Here is a 27,537-nt window from a genome sequence, read left to right as displayed (position 1 = left end):
CATATGCGATGTCAAGAGACGGAACGACAACTATGGGAGATGAACACAGGGCTCCGAAGTTTCTGATACACTTGCTCTTGTCTCGAGCCTGAACTATGTGCGCCTGTCATTATCTATGGCAGAGTACCACCGATAAACCTACCACCTACCTAACTTCAGTTGACGTCTATCTCGCACGTGCGTTCATGCCCACCCCAACTATCGTTCCTCATAGAAGCCAACTTAAAAACCAAATTATGGGCCAATTAATTATCCTTCAAACCCTTAGATCGATCGACTTAAATCTGCGTACAACTTAATTAAAGTTCTCCAATCTATATTATGTAAGGTGTGTATAATTAATATTCAGTCTTTCCTCATTAATTATCAGTGTTCGAGTATATTCTCAGCCGAAAGTTTAGTTTCATTATAATTGTCGATTTTCATGAGCCAGGAACTGGTGATTATCAATTTTGCAGGCTCCGAGCAGCGGTTGCACGAAACACACACAATTATTTTATGAGGATGGTTCATCACTCGCATGATTCAATGTGATTAATTTTATACTTTTTTTAAAAACATATTTGTAATGTTTTTTGATATTATTGGTTTGGTCCATTCATCGTTCCAAAATGATTATTATTCGAGCATTTGTACCCACGTGCTACGGCGGTTCAATGTGCGACGATGCATCGTTAGTGATTGCGTAGCAGTTGTTTTTGCTTTTGTCTTATCACTTGAGTCACAGCCACGACTAAAATTGTATTCGAGTACTCGATAGTGCGGTTCTACGCCCGCGGACGCGGCTGAGGTTGAAGTTATACTTCGTGTTTTTTATTCCGTTGAATTACTTTTTGTTTTCTTCTTCGGTTAAATTAAAATTAAAATTAGACTTCGTGAAAAAGTTATCTGAAATTTAATGTCAGAAGCTGTATGCAGGACGCTTACAGGTACGAGTTTTGGCTTCGAATGGCTCCGACCGCCCAGCCAGGAGGCACTTTTGAACGTAGATGCCAGTATTACCAAGCCACAACGTACTGGAATCTACGTTTTAAGGACATGCTCCGGCTCTCTACGGAATAAGCACATCGCTGTTTTTCACTACTTTTCTCTTTTCTCCATCTTCCTCTCTCTTCATTTCTTCCTTTCTCTATCCACGTGTTTTCACAACTTCAAAAATCTGCCAGCTGAAACTTAGAAACCCAGAGATTTTCACAGCAAGGTAAACTCTGCTTACGTTTGTCTACCACCATTTTCCCCGCTCACTTTTCCTTTCACTATTCTCCCATGTCTTTTTCTCTCGCGCGTACGTGGCTGGAATTTAATATTCAACGTTTGTGGATCGTTGGATAGAGAAAATAAGCGTCATACGAACTGTACATGCTGGAACGGGGTTGGGTATGGAGATTCGTGAGCGTGCAATTTATATATGATTCTATACATTCTACCACACGCTAGAGCCGAAATTCACGTGTGTAATTTTTTTCATATTTTCATCCCCCCCGTATTTTCACCGTTGTTTTATTTCATCGACCTCGAGAATGTGCTACAAGCACGCTAAAATTCAATTTTACTAAAATAACGCATCGAGTGATACCTCCATGGATTTAAAATGTTACGCGGAAACCTTCCGAGCTGGTAACAATCCGAGAATTCCTATTATTCTACAGAACAAACTCAAAAGCTTACGTTCCATTAAATCGGCTGTAATTTGCATAGCACGACTTTGCAACTCAATCGTTTAAGGAGGGTGGCTACGTTCGTCAAATTGATAAGAAATTGATCAAATTTGGTGATAATGTTCTTCAACATCAAGTGCGAAGACACAATTTTTTTCAAAATTTTCTTCTGCTTAGTTATCGAGTAATTACGGATTAAAGCAGATTTCTTATGCCCGGAATGTATACCTATATATAACTGTACAGAAGAAAAATCTTAAAAAATTTGTATTGTCAAATTTGGCCCTAAAGAATATGTTCACCAAATTTCATTAAATGCTTATCATTTTGAAATTTTTAATGTATTTAACATGGTTTAGCATGGCAACATTGTATCGTCGCTAGCCACCCTCCTTAAGAGGGATATAAAAATCAATGGAAACATTTATCGTTCATGATTCGACAGAATTACGATTTAAGGTAGTTCTTTACTTCTGTTCAAATCTTAAGAATCGGCTGAAATTTAAATATGGTGTAAGGATAGCCTTCACGGACCGACTGTCAAAATTTCAAATCGATTGACCATCTAGTTTTCGAGATATTCGCGATTAAAAATGGCTCATTTTGTACGCGATGCTCATGCTTAACACGTCACTGGATAGCACTTTGTTTCCATTTTTTTATTACCGACGCTAAACGGATCTTACTACTTGAAAATAAAACCAGCCGTGTATTCAGCACTATTGTGGGATTAATATTTTTAAAAAATGAGAATTTTTCACCATTTTGAGATATCGAGATATTAGTTTCGGAGTTTCGAGATATGATATGATGAAAAGCTTTTTTCTCAAATGTCCGACCACCTTTCTCGATTGAATGGCATTTGAAAACTTTTTAACTTCTTTCGCGATGAATAATTAAGATTTCAGACAGGCAGAGTGTACGAGCTTTGACAAAACCGCGTAGCCGGCAGCATCATTGTACGCCTCCGCTCAAACTTTTCGTTCGTACGCGTAGGTATAGAGCTACCTTAATGAGCTTTTTTGTTATCGTTCAAATGAATGGAATTCATCCGAAGGGTTTTTCCCTCCATCCACAGTGGCTCTAGTATCGGTACACACACGTTCGTTATTAGCCTGTATTTCGGCGTCAATCACTGCCTCGAAATTTAGTGGGATCTCCTATCGGCACCCAACCTCCGAAGCAGCGTATTTCCGAGCCTGATTGCCAGGGTCTGGTCTCCATGCTCAGATTCGGTATTGCCTTCTAAACGACAATCGACTGTACGTGACCAACGTTCGCTTTCGCCTTCGACCAAATCTCCTTAATGCTGACCACTAGACCGTATTCAATTTAAGTATTGGCTTACAACCAATTGCCGGTGTTCGTCACCATCATCCTGTAAACAGCACTGCACCGTGCGCCACTTTTGTTTACCCCGAGATTTCTTCGCAAGCATTGACAAATGTACTGTATTTTATTACAATTAAAAAAAAATTGGGGCTCGAAAACTCCTGAAAAATTTGTAAAATATTTTTGGCGTAATTTTAATTCGGTGTGCTGCGACCGCTTCATTGGAGAGACGGTGAAGAAAGAAGAAAAAATGTTTTGATAAAAATAGATATACTGAAAGAAGTCTAAGAAAGGAAGAAATTTTGAAAAAAATCAATTCTTTCCTTTTTTTTTGGATAAATAATAAACGGTTGACAGAATGAAAAGAAATTCTGGAATCTCTGAAGTCCCCCGTTTTATCCGAGCCTCTCCTATGATGATTGAAAGATAATCGAACGACGAGAAATCTGGGAGCTGCGATAAATGTTTGAACAGAGTTGTTTCAATTTGACTGTGAAGATTTATCTCGTCCATGAGACATACGAGTTTGTTAAAAGTTTGAAAAAAGCAGTGGGAAGGGCGCTCATGGGGTTGGGATAAGCGAAAGTAAAACCGCTATTAGACTCGGGAAGAGGTTACGAAAAGTTCGTGATTGTTCTTCTCCGACTTGAAAAAAGTTTCAAGGGCTTATCCGATCGGAAATCTCTTTGATTGCGGACACACAAGGGGGCAGGCACGAGCCCACATTCGTGCTGATATATATTGATCAAATGAAATTTTCATCTCTAGAAAGGATTTTGAAGTTTGACGTATAAAACATCTGGGGACGCGCAGATTATTTGCGTAACCGAGATTGGGTGGAGCAGGGTACGCGAGTGACGAATTTTTACCTTTGTTTCCCATCGGATAATCCGCTTATCGTAGAATTTTCAAATGCAAAAACAAAGGCTTTCTCATTTTTGTTACAGTTGGGATGTCGTCGACGAAATCTCAGTCTGATCAGCCTGATCGTTCTGGCGCTGTCGAACATGCTCCTCACATTTCTCCTTCTCCAGTCAGAGAACTGCACACCTGAGAATTTGCCAAAAGAGATCGAAGCGGTCGTCGTCACAGAGTGGAGTCTCGACTCCGTCGATCGGGCAAACCGTTTTCGAGGCTCTGACGATGTGCAAGAACAATTGCAGAAACCTTGCCCAACGACCGAGAGTTATTTATCCACTAAAGACGACGATACGATGAGATTCGACATTAGGCTCGGTAGATGGGATTCGAAACGATTATTTCGAACCTTCGATTCCGTTATCGTTGGCACCAATTACCCACAAATATCGCGAAGGAGCAAATCTTGCTTGGCGACGCAATCGTCGCTCGAGAAACTCCATTCTCTCGTTCAAGTGGCTCATCATTGGACCGGCCCGATATCCGTGGCTCTCTACGCTGCCGGGGAAGAGGAATTCGACGCATTGCAATATTACCTCGTCTATCTCCGACGCTGTTATACGCCCATTCGCGAAAGAGTTAATTTTTCTCTCGCTGTCCCGAAGAATCGTGCACCCGAGAGGCAGCCGAGGGCCATGGAGCTGCTGGAAAACTTTGATTGTGCCAAACCCGAAGCAACTCTCACAGAAATCGTCGCCAGAATATCGAGCGAACAGATGAGCTGGCGAGCTCGCAACGTTTATCCTCAAAATCACATGCGAAATTTAGCCAGAAAAAATTGCCAAACCGAGTGGATTTTTTTGACCGACGTTGACATCGTACCCTGCATCAATATGACTACGAGACTCGATGAATTTCTCACCACTGGACCGAACAATTGTGACAAGTGCGCTTACGTCGTGCCAACTTACGAACTAGATATTCGCGTCAGATTCCCTCCGAATAAAACCGAACTCGTCAGACTCGCGAAAAAGGGTCTCGCGAGACCCTTTCATCAGAAGGTTTTCATCCACAATCAGTTCGCTACGAATTTCACCAAGTTAGTTCATTCAATTGTTCTTCCCTTCTTCACCGTCACCATCTCCATTCGAATTCCCAGGAATACTGATTACTTGAATTTATCATCGATGGCATCGCTTGGCAAAGGAGACGCTTATTTTCTCTATTTTCTCGTCGGAAATTGTCTTTTTATAATTATTTGCAATTAATTTCGATTCAAAATTAAAATAATATTTAATATTTATCTGGTTACGATTTCTCACAAAAAACGAGAGATAAAAAACGAAAATAGCGTGTAACCGGAAGAGATTTGCTCTTCTCTCAACTTCGTGAATAATTTGGAGATGCGCTGTTCAAATCGACCCTTCGATGTCTCTTCCCTCCGCTCCGGGGGCTGCTCGAAGGGAGATGAAAAATGTATAAATTTTGAGCGAATATCGCCTGGCGAAACCCTTCTGGATTTCTCGTCTATCATGTCTAGCAGTTACTAAATAATGGGTCCGGAAGAATAGAGAGTCAGGTTATTCGAACATCGCAGTTGATATCGCTCTAGAGGACGGAATTCGCGAATCAATATTTCAAGCTCCCAAATTCCCTTGCAACGTTCTCAATCACGAAATAACCCGGGATTCTGTCTTTCTGAATTTCATTATCATCATTGAAACGTAATGAGAGCAGTCTCGCGCAGTAGGGGAGACCGGGGCAAAACGGGATACCCGAAAAATGAGAGAAATTTTTTTGTCTTTTGTTTTTTTTTTTTAAATTTTTATCCTAGTCCGAAAAGAACATGAAACATATTTTTTCCAAAATATCTTGTTTTTTTGGATTTTAATTTTTTTTTTTCAAAAAATTCGTTTTTTTCAAATTCTCTTTTTTTACATCACTTTTAAAATGAAAACGTTTTTGCACAGACATACAAAAAGTATTTGTGAATCTGCGATTACTGCCTCGCAGATTACTGTCTACGACGGTAATCGCAGATACATGTTTGCGGACCATCATGTGCGTGGTTACACCTGCACATGAATCATGTGCCCACTCTGCACAATTTTGGCACTGAATCCATGATTCAGTGGACAAAGAATACAAATTTTTACAAAATAAACATTGGCAATCTTCGTTGTTATTCATATTATTCATATTGAATTGAGTAACAGAGGGGGGTGCGTTCGACGTACGTTAGAGCGTTGTAAGCGCTGAGATCGCTTTCAAAGCTTACAGCGGTAAGTCGGAAGCACTCGGTTACGGGTGTAAAATACACCCAAGGTGCATTGAATTAAAATCATAGTAAAAAAAATTTCATGAGTTTTTGAGGGGTACCCCGTTTTGCCTCGGTTTTTTTTTTTTTTGTTGAAAATTGAACAAAATTTCAGTACATTTCTTAGTTTTTGGAAGTAAAAAATAGACAGAGCTTCCCAAACTTCTGAAAAGTTCAATATTTCCTTAGGTATCCCGTTTTGCCCCGGTCTCCCCTATAATCGAAAGCAGAATAACCAGGAAGGATTATTAATGCTTCCATCGCCATTAATGTTTGATCAGATCGTTTTAGCTCGAAGCATTTTAAGCTTTAAGTTTCCATTGCTCTGTTCTGTGACGATGATTAATGTTTTATTGAAAAATACAAAAGCTCTCATAATCAGTTCTAATAATATTTAAATTCAATTATTAGTCATTTGAACTGTCTCATCTTGAAGGAGGATCCGATAAACGTTGAATAATTGAAGTCGAAGTTTCGGAACAGTTTTGACTATCGGATTGTTCGGGCCATAAAAAATTGTATGCCCTTAATATAATTTACCCTTGCTAATGAGATCGGCAATAATTGCAGGTGGGTAATGGATGTGAATACGGGAGCGAAGGGTCACGAGAACGTGCAAACTGGCAAAATATACGTCAGCCACGACGTGACGAATTTCGAGTTTTTTTACGAACCTTTTTACGTTGCTAAAGACGTCGCTCCGGCCCACGATGAAAGATTCATAGGCTACGGATACACCAGAAATACCCAGGTAATTATACCACGTCCAATGGCGTCTGCAAATACGAGATTTTGAGGGCATGCATGAATTTTTATTCAGCCGTCAGTCCGTTGGAAAAGGTAGAATTTCTCAAACGGTATTTAATTTGGTTTTCTCTTACTGGAATAGTCATTGTCAATCCCATCAAGTTTCCCAATTTTTTTTAGAGCAATTGATTTACGACTTTTTTCCTCGAGAGGATTTTAAATAAATAACGTGCAATTGCCATCTTTTCCACTCTTGATCGTTTGTGACAGTATCTGAAACTTCAAGCTCCGTAACAACTACGATTGAAATAGTACTTCGACCTAAATCAACGGAAAATTCATAAAGTTGCAAGGCTCAGGGTATTTTCGTAGATGCGGAATCGTTGTGAAAAATGTTGACGAAAATAATAAGAGGCAAAGAATAATAATTTTCGTGTTCAATTTTCAACGTTCTGCCACCATTGGATCATCATTCCTTTTGTTTTTTCATTTTCCATGAGCCACGAGATGGTTGGATCGCACATTCAGGAGTGAAAAACGTAAAAACATGTACGAAAAAATAATAAGGAAGACGAGTAGATGAATGGCAATTGTAAATGAATACGAAGATAAAGCGATGGAATGAAAGCACAGGAGTGGAGGTTGGAGCAAGGAAGGGGGGCTCAGACTTATCGCACGTTTTACGATAACGAGAAAAAAGGATTAAAACTTCGAGGGAGAATCTGAGCCGTGGATTTATTGATGAATAAATTTCGACAAGTGTATTGAAAACTTTTCTGTCGCTGGTTGGCTGAATTTTCCTGAATAACGATAATTTTATTTAATCTGCGCTAATATTCCTCGAATCACGTTTCGACGTTGGTTAATTCGACGTTGATCAATTTATCCGTCAAAATATTGAATAAGCATTACAAATTGAAACTCGAAAAAGCTCGTACGCGTGTGCGAGTTTGTTTACAGCCGCGTTAGAAATTGCGGAAGTGGAACAAGTTCGAATAACTTGGTAAACGTTTCGTTGGGATTCGTCGGTGCCTCGGAATTCCGTGCAGATGTCGAGCGGCGTGTGCGTCGCGCAGAGGCCGAGAGAACTCGAATAGCTCATACAAGTTAATGGAATGCGGATGAGAGAATTGCGCCGGGAGCGTAAGAGGGTAAGGAGAAGAACGCGAGGTTTCAGCACACCTATTTATACACGGATACGCAGAGGTCGCACTTGCGGAATTTACACCGGAAGCGTCCCAATCTCGTCCGTCGTTCGACGAAGGTACGGAAGCGTGCTCATGTGCGTCATCGGGACCACGGGGCGGCGTCTCTCATTCACCGCAGCTCTCATCGCGAGACCCCTTGGTTTATCGTGTTATTGCTCGAGGCGTTTCGCATGCTCGTTCCACTTGCTCGTGTTCGCATTTCAACCACGCGTGCCAACGAGATTCGCGAGTGATTTCGATACTGTGCGGTTTCGCGGATTCGGCTGCATGCCTTGCCACCTCACTATCGACGGCGCATAACGCAACCTCCAACAGAAGTCTTTCTCTCGCCCTCGTCCTCTCTCCTCTCTCCTCTCGGTCTCCCGTATCAACCGAACCGCGATCCTCTCCCTGTGTGAGCCCATCTGGCTTCGCAGTACGCTCGCGTGTTACGAGAATACCGATACGCGGTATAATCAATTTCGCGCTTCGAAAATGCCTATAATCGTTATAGAATCGAGTTTGCGATACAATAATGAGTTCCAGCAGCATCTGCGGCACTCGTCCAAACGAGGATAATAATTGTTGTAACGAAGGGTTATGAGATTATGAATTACCGCGCTAGTGCTTGTCTTTAAAGTGGAACACGTACGAACGGAAAGGAAAATTACGCAGCGACCTTATAATTGATCCTACGAAAATAATGAAAATAATTGTGAACGGGGAAAATAAACAAGCTCACTAATATCATTTCTCCTAGCCAAACGACATTGGGTGGGGGCAAACAATCAGAGGAATGGCAAAAAATAGAGGTCTTACTGCAAACAACTTTCAACGTGAAATAACATCAACACAAGTTAGGCTAAATGATAATTCATTCGGATCGGTTATCAACTTGAAGTAGTTCGGCCGTTCGATAAAGTACGGTGAAGGTCCACTTTTTTTTTGATAGTTTAAGGTCTCTTGATAACGATAAGCACAGTTCGGGGGCTTCTTGCGGGGCAAAATTTCGAATTCACATTAATATTAATTGTGAAGAAATTTGTAGATCGTGAAGAAAATTTATCACAGATTTCGTTTCTTTTAAAAAAATCATTACTTTGCGGGGCTTTTAAGAAAGAAAACAGTAAAAAACTTTAGTTTTTGACGTGTCGAAAGCGCATGTCAGTCATTACGTTGAACTACTGGTAACAGCTGATTGAACTTCGGGCAAATTCGGGACTCGCGGGAATTTCATCAAATTTATTTTTGGAACTGACTCACGTTATTCGTCTATTAGCTTCGCTTTTTTTAACGAATTGACCATTCCTTTTTCTCGGTGCCATTACCCACATATAAACTTTCTTTCGTACAATAAAAAAGCTATTCCCTAGGTTATGTGTATTTAAAGTCTCATCGGTACCGACCGAATCATTAACTAGTCGAGTTGAAGTATAAATTTAATCTTTAATGATACTTTTAAAGCATTTTATAACATTCTTGCGATAGAAATATTCTCAATGCAAGTGTTTATTCATTTAATTACCAATTCAGACTTGAATTTAATCAACATAAAGTAGTTGCAAACTTGACTGGTCATAGAACGGCCGAACTACTTTAAAGTAAAGTAAAGCACCAATAATTCGGTAAATAATTCAGTCGAAATTTATTGTTTTTCGAAAAAATTGTAATTACATAATATTAGTTGGAATAAAAAAAATTTCCGTTCGAATGAGACACGCTGCACGGGAGGGAATAACTGACGCAGCAAAAACTACAACTGTGGATTGTCGCGAACACTACAATTCAGTAATACTCATCCACCGAATGTATCAGTGCGATGGAAATCGTCAAAATATGTTTGCATCACACTCAGTCGAATGTAGGTCAGAAACGAATGCGAATGGTGAAGAGCAGGATGAAGCTGTTAGATAAACGAGAGACAATTGTGTTTGTATCAGTGGCTAATCTCCGAGTCACGATCTAATTGATTTTGGCTTGAGTTTGTTGACCAATGTAGTATCCATTTGTCACTGACGTCCGGCGTGACGAGCATTATGCCACAAATCGCATATGCGGGCTCGCATCAATTTCAGTATCCGTGTGGCAGTGTGGTACGAGTGGAAGGTTGTAACACGCGTGTTCTCTTTTACTTATCTATCACTGTTTCATTGATAAATACGAGGATGGAGGAGAGTTCGTCGATTCTAACCTCCAGACTGACAGTTTGGATCAATTTGAAAATTCTGCGAACGAACATGACGAGTTTTTAAAAACTGCATGCGCTTTTATGGCGTTTATTGAAGTGCGAGTAACTTGTCCCTTTGGGGAAAGTTTCATTTTTCCTCCGTCCCTTCGTCGTTTGTCGTTTAAATGTTTCGACAGCTCACGAAACTTTATTTTCACGTAGTTATCGATTGTTTTGGTCAAATATTGCTGCAGTCGATGTTGAAAGTAGTCCATGCAAATATTGACGAAGCATCATAGAAAATATCCGTGCTCCTTTGAATTTGGTGTTTCAGAGTTAGTTATTCGGCAGCGTGGCTTGTTTGTAATTTAGTAGCGAGCGTGTATATGAGCCGCTGTACGCATTGATGTACAAAGTTGTTTTTTTTTTACTCTCGTTAAAACTATGCCTCGTTAGCGGCTTTCATCAGCGTCACACAGTTGGAAAGACAAATCTGGGATAAGCATAAAATGATTGAGGCTTGTGAGCGTGTGCGAAAAAAGTAGGAAAAAAAAACTTTTAAAACGGACTATGAAGACTGAATTCCGTTTTAAAAACTAGTTTGCCCGAGGTCTGCTGTGCATTGTGACAAAAGCTCCCTGATGAAGCAGTTGTGATATACCACGACAGATATAAATTCGGTCGACCGGTCGCAATAAGGACTTCGCTTCCAATCTCTGCGGAAGCTCCGCACTCGAGCAAATCCATATTTGGCTAAATTAAATTCATGCATATAACACGACTTGCCTTTGTCTTTCTCGGTCCATATTTGTAAACAGCTTTCACCAACAAATTCTCGGTCCGTTTGTGTTACTTGTCAAGATAGCAGGTTAGCTGCGATGTCATACTAAAGATAACATAAAAGCTAGAAAGTAGAGGTCCAAATTACTACCGAATTCTGTATTCAAGCGGAACAATCGATAATCTACATTGCCATAGTTCCGTAGGTGTTGCTGCGCGTCTATCCGTCAGCAGTCATTGCTCTTCGTTACTCTGAATAGGTTGCCGCTAACTCAGTACCGGCCCACGAATCAGTCGAGGATTCGATTGATCGTACACGGGCTTGGTAATTTAAAGGTAACCGTCGTATCGCGCGCGACAATGTATCGGTGTGTATGTGTGTGTGTGTGTGTGTGTGTGTCGTACTCAAAATGTAGGCGATCGATGACGGAGGAGGAAAAGGGCGCATGTGTCATGCACAGGCAGCACGAACTGAAGGGTTGTAACGTCCTTTTGTTCGTTGGCCTTCCATCCACATAGTGGGTACACACATTTGTATGCGTTTTCGTGTAGGATGAAAGCCTGCTGCGACGTATATTATCCATGATTTTCGGTGTCGAGGAGACACATTATATATATATAATGTGGAGTACGACTAACACCACGGGGCGTTTGGATCAATTGGTTCTCGGGACTGATCTGTGGCCTTTAATTTCCTGCCTCCTAATTGGCATTGTCATATAATCGATGCGTACGTCACAGTGTGTTTCGTTAATCTATAAATTGCGACAATTTACTGTACAAATTTAACTTCTCGGTTTACTGTACATTTTTGTTGTTTTAATTGGGAATAAAAATCAAAATGAATTACCGTTAAAGTATCGTTGGAGGTCCACTTTTTTTGCGGTAAATGATAGTTTAAGGAAGTTGAGGCATTAGAATGAAAATGATGTCACCGCTTTTAAACCGATTGCATCTTATAAAGTGAAGTGTAAAAAAAATCAGTTAAATTTTCAGACAGTTTAGGAGCGTCGTTGCTGAGAAAAATCAATAACAATTTGGGCCAAATAACGTGTAATCTTATGGAAGTCAAGACACATTCAGTAATATCTCCGTTAAAAATGATGCTAAAAATATGAAATTTTTTGGGCAACATGAGCAAGGCTTGCCGAATAATGTCAATTTTTTTCAGATTTATTAGGAGATTTGCTGAGGTTATATTAATAATAATCTGTTTTCCGTGCAGTTTTTTGAGGCTAGGATCGTCACTGTTCGTGTTTCCGACTGAGCTTTCACCAGTTTTTCGTCTTTTTTTCCCCAACTTTTCTTTAAAGTGTATGCAACATTGCCAAACTGTAAACTGGCCTAACTTTTGAAAGGTACAGGTCATCACTTTTGGGTAAAAAAATGACTGTACAGCCTCAACTTCCTTAAGGTCTCCTGATAACGATTATCTACGGGGCAAAATTTTGTATTATTTCACAATAATGTTAATTGTGAAAAAATTTGACGGTGTTCGAGCTTCGGAAAAGTTTATATCGTCAAGAAAATTCATCACAGATTCCGTTTGTTAAAATAAAACATTACCTGACGGGGCTTTTAAGAAAGAAAACACGAAAAAACTTTAGTTTTTGACGTGTCGAAAGCGGATGTCAGTCATTACGTTGAACTGCTGGTAACAGATGATTGAACTTCGGACAAATTGGGGAATCGCGGGAATTTCATCAAATTTATTTTTGGAATTGACTCACGTTATTCATCTATTAGCTTCGCTTATTTTTAACGAATTGACCATTCCTTTTTCTCGGTGCTATTACACCGATATAAATTTTCTTTCGCATAATAAAAAAGTTCTCTAGCTTATGTGTATTTAAAGTCCCATCGTTACCGACTCAGTATAAAAGACGAAGTATAAATTTAATCTTTAAGATGATGGATCAGTCGGTAATCACACCTCGAATTTTTGAAATTGAAACTCTTTGACATCGTTCGTCCGATTAAAATAATAAAAATGTCATCGTACGCAGCACGATCGCAAAAATCCGATGACATTTTTATTTTTTCGATCAGACGAACGATGTGGAAAAATTTCCTTTTCAAAATTTGCAGCTATCTCTCTCGCACTCACGGTTGTGATTACCGACTGATCCATCATCTTAATGATACTTTTAAAGCATTTTATTACATTCTTGTGATAAAAATATTCTCAATGTAAGTGTTTATTCATTTAATTACCAATTCAGACTTGAATTTAATCAACATAAAGTAGTTGCAAACTTGACTGGTCATAGAACAACCGAGCCACTTTAATCACACTTTAATCACAATATTACTCGTGCATCCACATCCCCCATTCGAGCATAGACACTTTGCTTATTTTTTCACCTTTGTCAATGCTCTGAAGTTTGCTCTCTGCGATATTCAACTAGAACATTCACTGAGAAGAATCACCGAAGTGATTCTACTTGACATAATCGGTTACCCGTCCCTTTCGTCATGAGACAGTTGGGGAGCATCAAGAGGGCGATTCGAGTTTTTTCTATTTCTCCGTCCCCCCTTCCTCTTTATCTGTATGTGCGGCTGCTTTCTTTCTTGATGTTGCTGCTCTTTTCACCCTCTCAATTTTCTTTACTGCTGGTTAAACGAGCACGTACCTTTCAAAGCAAGTGTCGAGTACGCTTGTAACGGATTTCATAAATAGTTTTTACCCTCTTGAGAGAGTCCTCTGTGGCCCTCGTTGATTTATTGCTTTCTACCGCCTCAATCGCCCCCCCCCCCCTCCATCCACACACCCTTATGTAGTGCCTATTTACCACTTTATGTATCAAAGCAACATCCTTGCAAAGTGTACTGTAGAGTACGCGCCAGTCAACTAACCAATTTGGACCCCTCGATGAGCCGTTGAAACGTTTTACCCTGAAAGATTACAGCACCGTATTTTTTTAAACTTTTTTAAAATTTATTTCTCAATTCAGGCCTTCGAGTGTCAGCACTGACTCGTTGAATAAGATTGTGTCGAAGTGAAAAGCCATTGAGGACTTTCGTAATGATGATTCGAACGAGGCTTTCTTTCATCCGATAACTCAACGCTCGCTCTACACATTAATTTACGAAATTAAAGTGGCACGCAGGCGCTTCCTCCACAGTCCACTTTAAACGTGAACCGTTTAACTATTCCTTAACACCCAAGTCGCGTCGCTCTTTTTTATTATCTAACGGCTTTGATATATCTGACATTTTTCTCTCGCAGTTCCGTATATATAAACACGCAGGCTGAATCGGGAGGAAAAATGTAGGGGAAAAATACGTCACGGGCTAAGAGTAAGTGCCTATACATATTCCGTGGGCTGCAAAGAGCGAAGGTTCCAGAGCAGGAAAGATACGACACCTTTATTCCCGTGAGGATTTAGAACGACGTGCGATCGCATAAAACTCAATTATCAGATCTCAACCAGCACCTCGCTAGTTACTGCTCTCTATAGAATGGTCATAGATACAGATACACTCTTATAATGCTTTATAGAACTAAGAAGGACCTTAATGATGTCACTTCTGCACGCTCAATATCTGCAGTTACGTCCTTACGGTTCAAGTAACCATTATAAGTGCTGTGTTACCCGAAGTTAGTCTATTGCTTCGCGAAGATTCTTCTTTCGCTGGAGCCTTTTTCGAGGGGTGAAAAAGAAAAAGGGAACATAAACTCGATAGTATGTTTACCAAAGTTTTCCATCTGTTACATATGTAAAGGCACGAATGCGAAAGAGCTGAAAGATATTCTCAATTCCACCGTTCCTCGCTCGCTCCTCGCGGAGGAGTCGCGAAGCATTCCTCCCGAAGAATGAGAGCGTAACGAGACTGTGAAATGCTACTGGCTGTATAATATATACTAAAGTGAAAAGTTTTCTTAACGAAGGAGGGATGGAAAGATGGAGAAAGAAAGCGAGAGAGGCCAAGCGGCTGAGAGTAAAGTTCTGAAAAACTGTGGATCACCGCTAACGAGAGGAGGACTGATGAAGAAAAGTACTGTCAAAGTACACGTTGAGAGGAACAAAAAACAGAGACCGCGCTGCTTATTTCCATGTAATCGCTTTGACACGGGAAAATACATTGGGGAAGAAGAAAACTTCGTGAATCAGCGCATTCGGAGAGGTAAACGCGTATCGGATCCTCCTCCTCCTGCTCTTCCCTTTTCTTCTTTTTTTTTTTCGCTCTTTCAAAGAAAAATAAGTCTTCCCTCAACGTGTGCACCGAGGCCGCGAAAGAGCACCGCGCAAATAAGCATCGCAACTTCTTTGAGAATTTATTGCCAACGAATGGCGAGGACTTTGGTAATGTAACGCGTGTGAATGTGGAGGAAAACACGAAAGGCTAATAGAAAGTGTATAAGCTCTACGTGTTGAGGGGCTGATAGTGGCGAATTCAGAGATATAGGACGGACACACAGTAGCGATTCTCATCCTGGATCTCTTCCTCTCTCTCTCTCTCTCTCTCGATAGAGGGAGATCTTTCTCTCTTTGCCGCATGTACCACCGATGCCGAACCGTGAAATTAACCCCGGAGCACATTTCCCCAGGTACACGAGATGTACACCACTCACCCCGCAATGTCCAATTCCATTTACGAGTAGGTGGTACCTAAAACCGTGGCCACACGCGGACCTCGGGCACCACGGGCCGGAATCCCCCCTCCCTTTTCTCCTTCCCTCTCCACCTGTGCCTCACCAATTCTCGTACCCCTAATGCAAGAGAATCGGAAGGGTTGAGGGAATATAGTGCGAAAGGGGCGAGCTCTCGTTTCTCCTCTGTATATATCCTGGCCGCTGCATGAATTCGTAAACGAGCTGAAACCAGGAAAGCTGCAAAGGGTTGTATTGGGGAGGAAGCAGCAGCCGTAGCCACGACACGTTCACGCTATACCCGCACATCGCGGCCATAGCTTTTTTTCCGTTCGTCCAACCCAATGTTTCTCTGGTATTGCGTTACAGAAAACCCATACATTCCATCAAACGCGATTCTTTCATTGCCAAAATTGCATATATACATTGCGAAATTGTATGGATATATATTCACAGACACGTGAATATACGAAGGCAGAAAGTCCTTGACGATGCCACAGAAAAAAGGGAGCACGTTCGGGAACCATGTTTTCGTCAAATATCGAACTTTCGAAAAGCCATTTGCACACTCTATCAATATTATATCAAGATCCAGCATATCTGCTGGTGGCTGCGCTCAGTTTTTCTGTGTACGAGCTTTTTGCGGATGTGCCGGAACAGTTTTCAGTCAGGGGTCAACGGTTTTGATGGAGTATCCACTCCCTTTCATCACTCAAAAGGCTTTTTTTAGTTATATGGGCTTGAAATCGCGTTATGTTTCGCTATATAGAAAATACTGTAACTGTTCTCAATTTTTTATTCATCGGATTTCGAATTTCGTACATGGATGCGGATGGAAAGAAAGCCGAGTCATTGCTCCCTTAACCGCTTTGCTATAAAATCCTAATGGAATCGATGATTCGCTTTTTTTCAGTAATGTTTCCCTTTCCAAGGAGCGATATCTGAAATATGAAGTGGAAATACACCGCTCGGAAAGTGTGTTTTCCAGCAGCCACAGGATCATGGCGATTTTTCTATTTGCTAACAGCCAAAATAAACGAACGGAATGTAATTTTATTCTGGAATCCTACGATCTTTGACGGTGAACCGTCGATACCCTATTCGCGTGGGAGTAAAAGTGCTCTTAAATTGAAAACTCGAGTCAGTTCGTCCCAGCTTGGAGTGAGGAGTTCAGAGTCGTCCAGCTACACCCAAACGCCTCCTGATACTAAATTACCGACTAAAAAAGTGCCGGAAAATTTGCCATTTGGTCCAACTCGTCCGCCGGGGCAGCTCAACTCGAATGGATGAAATAATAGCCACGCAGTTGAAAGTCGATAATGATGGGGGCGGTGAAATTACATGGTTGAGTAGCAAAGCTTAAACTTCAATTGACGAAACGCCTGAACTTCGCAGCCCGAGCTAGCTCATTAGGGAACGACGATTATGACATCAAGCTGCTTGGCTCTCTTCGCTTTCCTCATCTCTTGGTGTATCGATTTAGCTGTCTGGACTACGTGAAATGAGTATTGGGGCTTGGTGCGTTTATGAGTCGAGGGTCGGTTCGTGTATAGCATCGCGCTGCTATTTATCTTTTTGCACTTTGTGTATGGTTCCATTCAGCAGTGTGTATTCGTCTGGTACGGTTTTATCATTCTTTGGCAAACGGTTGCCTTCCGAGTTCTGAGCGTTTCCCATTGCATTCCCTCATCGCGTCTCGCAGTCTCATCTGCCTCAGTCTTTCTTTGTATCCCATGATGGGGATAAAGCTTGCGGGGGTGAACGCGAGAAAGAGCTGAAAGAGCTGCGGCGGTAACGAGCCATCATCCAACGGCCCGTAGAAATTGCAAGAATTTACATTAACCCAGCGGCAGCGGCGGCGGACGCATTGTTCTCAGATTCCGCGGTGGACCGTATACCGGCCCGGCGTTCCTGGCTGCAGCAGAGGGAACGTAGAAATTACAGCCGCCCGCGAACTGCATTTGGTCTTTTTCCTCCCTCGCTCCTTTCCCTTCTTGCTACTCGCTCTTTCCCTCAGTCTCTTTCTCCCTTCCTCAATCTAATCCCCTTCTCTCTATGTGCAGCATTTGAGGTACTAGAACCACGAATTTCGGTAGCAGGTTGCCATTGCCGCACATCCGCACAGCCCCTTTTCTAACTGTGTAAGCTTCCAACACCCTCTCCTAGATTCCCTTTTCCTTTATTATCGCCGTTGGTGCGCCACATTCCATATTCATTTTACAGTTACAGGACCCCATTCTATACCTGTATATACAAAGTGAACCACCGCGTATAATGATACGGATGTCGAATATAGTATGGCGCAAGATGTCAAAATATCACTAGCACCGAAAGAGGGACTCGTTGCATCCGCCCATCGGTGGTGTTTGACCTCAAAACTTTTGGAAAATGGATCCGAAGAAAATTCGGTGAGCTTCGTCACTTGAAAAACCAGTAAAGATATCAAACTACCTACAATCGCGATTGCTCATTGCATATTATTGCCAGCAAAAAGGGGCAAAAAAAGACTGTTGTCACGAATTTTTTTGACTGGTATCAATTATGAATATGGATATATAAAAAGTGTTAGGTGTAAAAAATACACTCTTAAAATACACATAAAAAAGATTTTTTTTATATTTATTTTACTCAGTTTTCGTACAGAAAAATATGGAGAAGATAGGTGAAAAAAATGGGTGTGCGCTGTTGATAAAATCTCTAGAAGGGATGATCGGAGAAAAAAAATAAAATAAATGGTTACAATGGCTATAGCGCGTACCATACGATTTTTGGTTTTTTCAAAAATGACAAAATGCCGGCTATTTTTCTAAAAATTACGAAAAAGCACGTTTTTTTCATCGTCTTTTGCACCAATAAAATCATTCCATTAAAAATTTCAAAATTCTTACAATAAGCGCTACAGCTATAGTCACAAAGAAGACGTTGTAAAATATTGGTAAGAATCGGTTGAATAGCTTCGGAGATTTCATCAACGAGCAGTCCCAAAACGTGATTTTGAGAAAAACGCGTTTAAACGCGAGGCAGGTACCGCACTCGGCGGTGCTTATTAGCGCGCTCAGACAGCCGAGTAAACGTTCCTCAAAAGTGCACTCGGACTGCTCAGATCTTTATTAAATTTTAGTATATCACACTTTTAAATACGTATACTTCCGAAAAATCCAACTAAAAAATCGATCTTTCGAGAATTTTAATTGGAGCAGACCCTTAATTCAACATTACATCAAATAAACACATTATTTGATCGTCTGTCACGACGAGATAGTAATAACTCATGCTTGCTTGAGAGTAATAAAGACAAATGATTCGTGTACCAGAATAGTGTTGGCTGCTATTGAGTTCTCCTAATACGTGGTGAACGCAACGAGACGCGAACGCTGACGTCCTTTCGAGTGCATATACCCCAAGCACCTTTGTTAGCCGGCGCGATGTGTGATTATCCACCAAAGATGACAGGCACTGTCTCCGACAGAACAATGCCAGAAATGGAGAGGAGGCCTAAGAGAAGATGCGCATGTATATACGCATGGGATAAACGTGCGAGTAAATATCACACCGACGTCGTGTTTATACACATGTAAATATACGTGCCGTGTCGTCATGTTGGGCAAAACACCAGCGTAACCTCTCTCTCTCTCTCTCTTTGACAAACTGACTTGATATTATATCGTGCATATGAGTTGTATATATTCGTCTTCGCTCCTGTGCTTAATACGTATATGACCACGTTTATAACATCTCAGGAGATGCACGAGACATTTCTTGTGTGTGACACGTGTCTTCATATCCTACGACGTTCTACCATCTTCATATTGTGTCTCGTGCAATAACAGGGCCTGTTGTGTGTCTCTTGAGTTCAACGCTTGCGACACATGCGAGAAGAAAATACGTTACGGTTCGCTCCTGAAACGCATAATCAATCTTGTGTGATTTTTGTCGGATGCTCCTTAAAAATATGATGAAATTGGATTATGAGAGGTTGTGAACGGGCGTGGAAGAATGTATTCGTTTCAACAAAGTGTTTGTTGCAGATATTTTTCTACTGTTTTTCGTATTCATAGGGGGAGAAAGATGCTCTAAGAAACTGAAAGAGATTGGGTCGTTGCACAAACTTTATCGGCATCTTTGTTATTAAAGATTTAAATGAATTCACAGTTTGGCTAGTCTATGAAAATGTTGATTTTTCTTCTTAATTGAGCTCTCTCAAAAGATATTTTGATTTTTTAAAACTGAAATGGTGTGATTGTGAATTGCATGGTTCGCAGGTATACGAAATGTTCGTAGCAGGCTATCAGTTCAAAGTCCTTTCGCCGGTATTCACGGGGCATTGGGGACTTCAAACGCGGAAGGGACGACCAGCTTGGCGAGAACGTCAAAACAGCGTGAATAGGAAGCACTTTGAGTCCTTCAGGAGAGAGATTTTCGCGCGCTACCAAAAAGAACTGCCAAAGTTTAAGAAAGGTACGAACTGAAACGGGGCTGATGAGGACGAAATAAAGTGGCGAAGCTAAAAAAAGAGCGGAGATATCGGCATTCGCGATGTTAACACACCACCTCGAGCTACTAATACAACCACCACCGTCCATACTTTCGTCTTTAAGCTTTTGCATTCAATAGACACTACTCAAAGGCCGAGAGAAACGATGAAATATACAAAAAAATAAACAAATAAAATGAAGTTCGTCCCGAGAGAGCAGCTCCAGCGAAAAGTCACGAGTTCTCCGTGGCTTTTCCTCATCCGCAAAGTCCTACTGAAAAGGAGCTTAAAAACGCTGCTTGTTTTCCTCTTCTCTGTTTGTATGAAAACCCACCAACAGTCAACGCTTCGCTGTGCCTCTCTCAATACTATGATAACCTGATTCACTTATCTTATGTTATTTATTCATAATGATGATGCGCATAATACCGTATTTATTGAAAATGTTTGCACAAACATCAAATGTGTTTTTTCCTAGTCCACTTTCACGTCCAAACTGTACTTTTCAATTAGCATCGTTATTTTGGCAAAGTATCAGCGAGTTGTCATTTACGCATGACTTTCCACTGACTAGCGATAGTTTCTGTTTTCATAAGTTATCACACCACTGCAACTTTCTTTTCAAGGACACTCTAGTTTTATAAGATTTCGTTCAAGTGCTTTGGAAATTCAAAAAAATTGAGAAAAACCGAACATTTCAATATTTTTTAAGCTTAAAATATACCACTGAATAACGTTTCATGGAAACGCCAATATTCCGAATAATACTCGTTCGATGCGTTCGCCATGTCGCTACTGATATTCAGTGGAATCCTCAATTAATTCGCATGGTAATTGAGTTTACCGAGTTTTAATTACGTTTTCGATTCAAGAATTTCTTTATTCTTTTCATCAATTTTTTCTAACGGTTCTCGATGGGGGATACGATCTTTATGGACTGCTTCGAAACGAAGAATTCCTGATTCAATAAAACCTGTGAAATAAATATGCACAATAAACGATACGTTAATTATGAAATGACGACGATAATACCTACTTGATATTGTTACAAAGCGTAATTTGTAAATGTTCCGGGGAAGCTGAAACACTTTTTATAGAGCGCGGCTCACTGAAATATATCTATATATACATATACGAACAAAGTATGAGTGTATTTTGTTAGGCAATGTGATCTGTGTACAATTATGACTTAAGACCGATCGATTCATATCGTGTAAAATCTATGAGAATAAAAAATACAATGTTTTTTTTTGTTTTTTTTTTTGCACAGATGGTGTTCATGGTTGTGCCATTGAAAAGTTTATATCGTTGCGATGCAACGATACTCGTGGAGAGTTTTTCATTGTTCACTCGAAAGAATGCCAATATTTCATAAATTTGGAATGGGAAGCTGAAGCAGTGTGCTCGCTTTAATAAATTCGATCGACTTCTTGTACCCTGCGTTCATAAAAATCTCTGTCAGCAGTTGAGTGCTGGTGAATGAATCGTTGATTCCTAAAGATCTAAGCTTCAACATGGTCCTTTTTGTTTGTGCACCAGCGCCCCACTGGAAATATTTTTCTGACTCTGAAGAATTGCCAATTCGTAATTCGTTCATTATTCAGTCCCATCTTTGCCTGGAAATGGTTTCGGAGAACGATGAAATGAATCTAAAATTTCTACGAATAACAGTTGCGTTCGAAAGTCGGTGAAAAATTTGGTGAAGTATTTCCATTAGGGCACGTCGGCATTGGAATAAGTACGTACTTGTACAGATGAAGAAGAAGGAGCTGCAGGCCTTGCACTTGTGATGATGATAATAAAACTCGATGTTGTATTAAATGCTTAGCGATTTTTCTTCATTTAGATCCTTCCAAACGAAGCTGCATAAATATTTTTTCCACGTCAATATATTTGTCAATGTCTATAATAAGTGAAGAAATGCCGAGTGATTTATTGCACCTGTTTGAACTGTCATTATTCCGGATGAAAATGTTGCAGCCTTTTGCAATTCGACTGTTAATTATTCTGCAGAGGCAAACACGAGGTCACGTTTTGCTTATTCATGATGGCAATAACTTTATTTTTGATGGAAAACCAAATATTTCTTGAATGCTGGATCAGTGACACACCGAGAACGAAGTGAATACAGATAGAGGCGAGATGAATCTTGGATTTGAGGCCGACTTGGGCAAAGGGTGATAGATCTGTCGTCACGGAGCGCGCGGCTGGATGATACTCCGATTCTGTTTTCGATAGGCCAGTTCGCAAGTCGAGCACCGGCATTGAATAAAACATGAACACTTTCGGCAAAGAGGATTCTCGTCAGCGAGCATTTCAATTTGATCGATGTAGCAAAGAGACTGAGAGTGAATCAGTAGGAGAAAGAGAATCTCGAGGATCGCTCGAAAAGCTGTCTCGCTCTCTTATTTTCCTATATTGATCCCGAATAATTAAATCGCTCCCGCGGAGATCCATGGACTTTATATTCCCTTTGCTGCGTTATTGATACCTCGGCTCTCGGGATCCCGAGTAAATACCGTTGTTCCTATATGAGTTGTCGCGTCAACTCACCCTCGCCGTGCCAACTTGCAAATATCGTATGCAGCTAAGTCTCGAGACTCAGACTGACGCTCAGTTGGTGAGAAATAATGACTTTTAAGAAATTTGCATATTTCTATGATTAATTAAACGGCTTTGAGCGAATGGGCGGAACGAGAGCAATGAATTATTGAAAATTTTGGAATCGAGATAAAGATGAACTTCATTTTCGTAAAATTGACCCTTTTCGTTATTAGAATTTTGACATGATTTCAAAATATTTATCGCATCGTTACCGAGATCTTTTATTCCTTAATTTCCTGCATTTGCCTCGCAGTATGCGAATATTTTCCAGATTCTTTATTTCTGTGGCTCTCTCTCTCTCTCTCTCTCCGGGTAGATTTCTTCTGTCACACAGTGGCAAATGGCAAGAACCACGTAACTGTTGAGCAATGCATTCTCGTTTAACCTTGTGTATACACGCGTGTCTGCTTGCACTTTCTGACCCGACAACTCGCTTCAAAATGGTTTAATTTCCTCCGTTGCACGTACCTACGCCACCGGGCTTCACTATCTGGTTAGTTTTATAGCGAGACGCGAGGAAACGCTGCAAGGCTTTGTATACGAGCTGGAGGGAGAGTGAGAAAGACGGCGCATACCAATTTGCAGCACAGACTACAAGGGAGAAAGCCTTACGTGTACCGGCCAGGTGTTTGTGGAGATACAAAGTCAGTACATGCTTGCATACACGTACGAAGTACAGGCTGTTGCATGGGGGATGATTATTTTCGGATGCTGGATTTCTGGACCGTTTATCAAGTGAAAAATCTGAAAATCGGTTCCGGTTCGATTCTTCAGAGGCGTCGATCGATAAAGTTTGTTTTTAACCTGCGATTTTTGGAAACTCAGTGCGTTTTTCAGACAGCTCTCAGGACCAGCAAGTGCGATAAACTTGTTAAAGCAACATTCGACGGCGTGACTCTGGTAGGATGAAGTTTCGCTTGTATCCATTTAGGCAGTAGGTGCGGTGGGAGAATCCTCGAACTTAAGTAATCAATCTCATCTGAGGAGGGGCAGATTAAGAAACATTGGAGAATTCATCGACTGTGATTCGTTTCAGGAACAAAATCCTGCAGGAATGGCCGTTCCTCTTGGAGCACCCTGTACACAGGCTTGTGTAAACGGTACTGTACTTCGACTCCCTTGTATCTGTCTGTGACTAAATTATTAGATTTTCCGTCTTGCTGGCTCAACCTTCTATTTTTATCTTTGCGTTTTGAGGTCTTCTTCAGCGACAGAACAATTTTCGATCCCTGCAGCTCCTCCTGGATCCTGGTGCTTCCTTTTGTTTCGAGGGGATCCTTGCTGAAGACTTTTCTGGGAATAGCAAAAAGTAATTTCATTCGCGTCTCGTTTTTTTTCAATATTCTTGATTATACACTCATCCGTTATTCGCCAGGATAAGGAAGGATATGAAATTCATGCTGTGGAAGTTCACTGAACCTGTATTCACAGCAAAAGGCAACCGAGGATATGCTGCAGAGAGCTACGAAGTTATTGGTCCTCGTTCAGTCAGCTCAGTATAACAGTTTGAAAGTGATTTTTGCACCCCAACTGTATTTTAAATATTAATAATAAACGATTAAAAGTTGATATACCGTCGATGGCTTTGTTTGAATAAATTTGAAACTGAAATTATTCCAACGAGTTGCAGCACAAGAGAAAAGCTCCGTGGACCGAAAGCAGAAAGATCTCAAGTAAGCCAGACATTAGAGAATTCTCTTGTGTTCACGTGTTCTTTGTTTCCACTGTATAATCGTACACACTTCCGTACGGTAGTCCCGTTAGAAGAGGAGACGTAATTCGAGAATCATCGTCTGGCAAAGACAACGACGAGTGATATCTCAGCGAAGCTAACAAGGTTTCAACGTTGTTAGAGCAAGAGATGGAAAGAGACTGCGAGAGAGAGAAAAGCTTCTCCGGAGCTTCCATTCTCCTCATCGACTCCACCACGATCTTACTTCTTACTGTTTTCACTAATAGGAACAACCAGAGACTGATTTCGTGCTGTAATCTCGGATAATCTCGTAGAGAATTCGAAGGAGAGAAATTTCTTCGAATCCGCATGGAGCTCCAAGAGGCTTATTCAGCTCGAAACTAAAGCCTGGGCGAGTGGATATTCCAATTAGACCGACGTATAATGCTGATGACTTTTGCATGCATATATTACGTCGTTTTCCATTATCCAAATTACCCTACAATATCGCCCTTGCAATTCAAACAAAAAGGCCCGAATGTCGGAGGACAAACATAAATCCGCTTTTTTTTTTTTTATTATTTTTTTTTCTTTTTTACCACACATGGAACGTACGAGTCTGACGGAAAAAACCGTGGTGTAGAGAAATAAATTCGCCCTTAACACACAACGAGACAAGACTCTGGAGGCTTTATCCAATTGGGTAAAAAGCCTCTCGGTCTAATTTCACTTTCGAGTTGTTGGTTTTTCGTTGTCGTTGTTGTTCTATTTCGTACGTTTCAAGTCTATAATTCCGTCTGGGCTTGCCGAAAGAGATAAAAGGTCTCTTAGTTCAAAACTTTAATTCATCTCGTATGTGTGTGCTTTCACAACCTGTGGCCTCGTAGTGGCACAAGAGAATTCGTGGTTTGTTTTGTTTTTTTTTTTTTTAAATTTCGGTTTATATTATTCAGTCCCGCGTCCCGTATCAAGGGCATTGAAGTTTTTGTATCGTATCGCGACTCCGAGCATCCAGACGCCATCTGCACTTTCAATTTTAATCCGCCGAGTGCTCTCTTTCGTACGCTCGTCACGATGTGCAAGCCGTTTTTTGCAATCGTGGATCTGCGTTTTCATTCGCATTTTATATATGCTTGTACACAGAGTTTTGCAGTCATTGAAAAGTTCACGCCGCAAATATACAATCCTCGATATCCGCCATTCGGCGCAGGATGAACGAACGCGCGCTCGACTATTTTCATCCCCTCGTAGTCGCTCACGCCCCCGCCTCCCCATTCTTCCATTTTCTCGTTTTATTCATCGTCGTTTCACTCTCTTAAAGATTTTTCTCGCATGTCCCATCATTCTTTTGATCCGTTGCGGATTGCCTCGGTCAAACGGGTGCGCGGACGCAAAGCGTGTGACGAGTGCGTGAAGAGAAAAACATCGCGAGCCCGCTCACGTCGGACAGTTCAAGTGGATTCTTCCGTGCATATTTTCTTTTGTCGCATAGCTTTTTTCTCTCTTTTTTCACTCCAAGGAATATGACGGAATGACTTCATTTCATTTCTGTTACATTTTTTCCAGCATTCGCAGACTCGAAATTAAGGTCATGGTGTCGAGGTCGTCCCTTGGAAAAGCTCGTGAAAAGCTACCAACATTGTTCTTGGAGAGATGAAAAGATCTACGGAATATAACTACCTAGCACTCTCGAGATTCGTCCTCTATTTTCTCTCCTTTCTCAGCGTACCACTGCGCGCGACTCGAGTAGATTGAAGCTTCGGTGTATAATGTCACGTTGCTTTTTGAAGTTTCAACTCTGCGCGCGGATGCACTGAGCGTCGCTTGCGCCACGCAGATTGAGATAATGAAAGCGGGAGAGAGAAGCAGAGATAAAGGAAAGAAAATACAAGGCAAAATGCACGCGTATGCATGGCTGAAGAAATTATGTGAAGAGATGACCTTCGCGACCGTCGCACCGTGTGCAGTATGTGTGCACTGCAGCACGTAAGCGTTTGCGTCCGCAACGTTAATCCGGGAGAACACTTTTGCTGATTTCTCATTCCGTGGATACTTAAAATTCATTATTTTTTATCTTCGATGCATCGTGACACTGCGTATTTCAAAATTGTATTTGGCTTTTTAATATTGATAATTCCTCGCGCGTTTTAATCCGTCATATCGACAGTTGAAAAAAGTTAAATTTGAAGATATTTCTCAGCAAAATGAATATAAAGTTAATAATTAATCGTGTAAAATTTATCCGATGAGAGAACATGTCGAGGGGTACGAAGCACCACTTTCGTGACACTTTAATGATCGCTCTAAGGCGAGGGAAGATCAGAACTCGCTGATAGTCTTTACAATCCCGCATGCAAAGTTGAGTTTCATCAACGGAAATAACAATCAGATAGGACACCCTGTATACACGCTGTTTGAATGGTTTTTAACGTGGTCGACGTGATCCAAATTATTTACCGTGGATGCGGAGGAAGAAGGAGGGTACATTTACATTATTTTCGGTCTACTCCACATGCTGAGTTACCTCTACGCACAAGGGAGGCATCCTTACATTCCCGAAGGGATTTGTGAGTGTCAAATATTTGAGGAGCATTCGAGGCCGTGGAAAAGCCTTCAGAGAGACCGAAACGAATTCTCCTATTCCTCTCTTTCTCTCTATTCCACGAATTTATTTTCACTCATCTATCTTTCTCCAGCGCCCTCGCGAAACGTTAGTTCTTCGCAGAATCGAGAGCTACCGCGAGGGATTGAGATACGGGTAATCAAAAGTTCGGCGTGAGTCGACGCGCTGATTTTTGAGAGCATAGAAGCGTGCACCCATATCGCCCAGCTTGCGAGATAGGCGAGGCTTTTCAAACGCGGTGTTGAAATCGTTTTCTACTTGATACGGAGTCTGTTTATTCGGACTTGTAAATACCATTACATTAGCCAAGAGTTTGAGCGAACAAGGGGCCAAAGCGAGCTCAAGTGAACTCTCAATGACGGAGTCGCCTTTCACAAACTTTTCGCTTGCCAAAGATCCGTCATTCCACAGTCTCCAACTTCATTCTCTCTGCGATCCTTACGACTGCATACGTCGAAGCTAATCCGCGGATATCTCGGAAGTCAGTTTCACCGTAAATACCAGAATAAATGTCGTTTCGTTTA

The 27,537-nt window shown here is 41.1% G+C and overlaps 1 protein-coding gene across 4 annotated transcripts in view; it reads left to right on the top strand.

The window, feature by feature from the left end:
* The window catches only part of LOC122406440 (beta-1,4-glucuronyltransferase 1), a 69,832-nt gene that overhangs the window by 17,181 nt on the left and 25,114 nt on the right, over nt 1-27,537 (top strand). For 2 of the 4 annotated variants that reach the window (XM_043411890.1, XM_043411889.1), the window contains exons 2-3: nt 3,938-4,947; nt 6,736-6,916. In XM_043411890.1, the coding sequence (XP_043267825.1) occupies nt 3,938-4,947; nt 6,736-6,916 (1,191 nt within the window). Of the gene's footprint in view, nt 1-3,937; nt 4,948-6,735; nt 6,917-7,412; nt 7,684-19,902; nt 21,936-27,537 lie in introns of those variants that run through there. The other 2 variants (XM_043411887.1, XM_043411888.1) reach the window with 2 other exon arrangements.

The sequence above is a fragment of the Venturia canescens genome, chromosome 2 (genome assembly GCF_019457755.1).
Source record: "Venturia canescens isolate UGA chromosome 2, ASM1945775v1, whole genome shotgun sequence".
In the NCBI taxonomy this organism is placed as follows: Eukaryota; Metazoa; Arthropoda; class Insecta; order Hymenoptera; family Ichneumonidae; genus Venturia; species Venturia canescens.
This window is presented reverse-complemented; position numbering and strand designations above follow the sequence as displayed.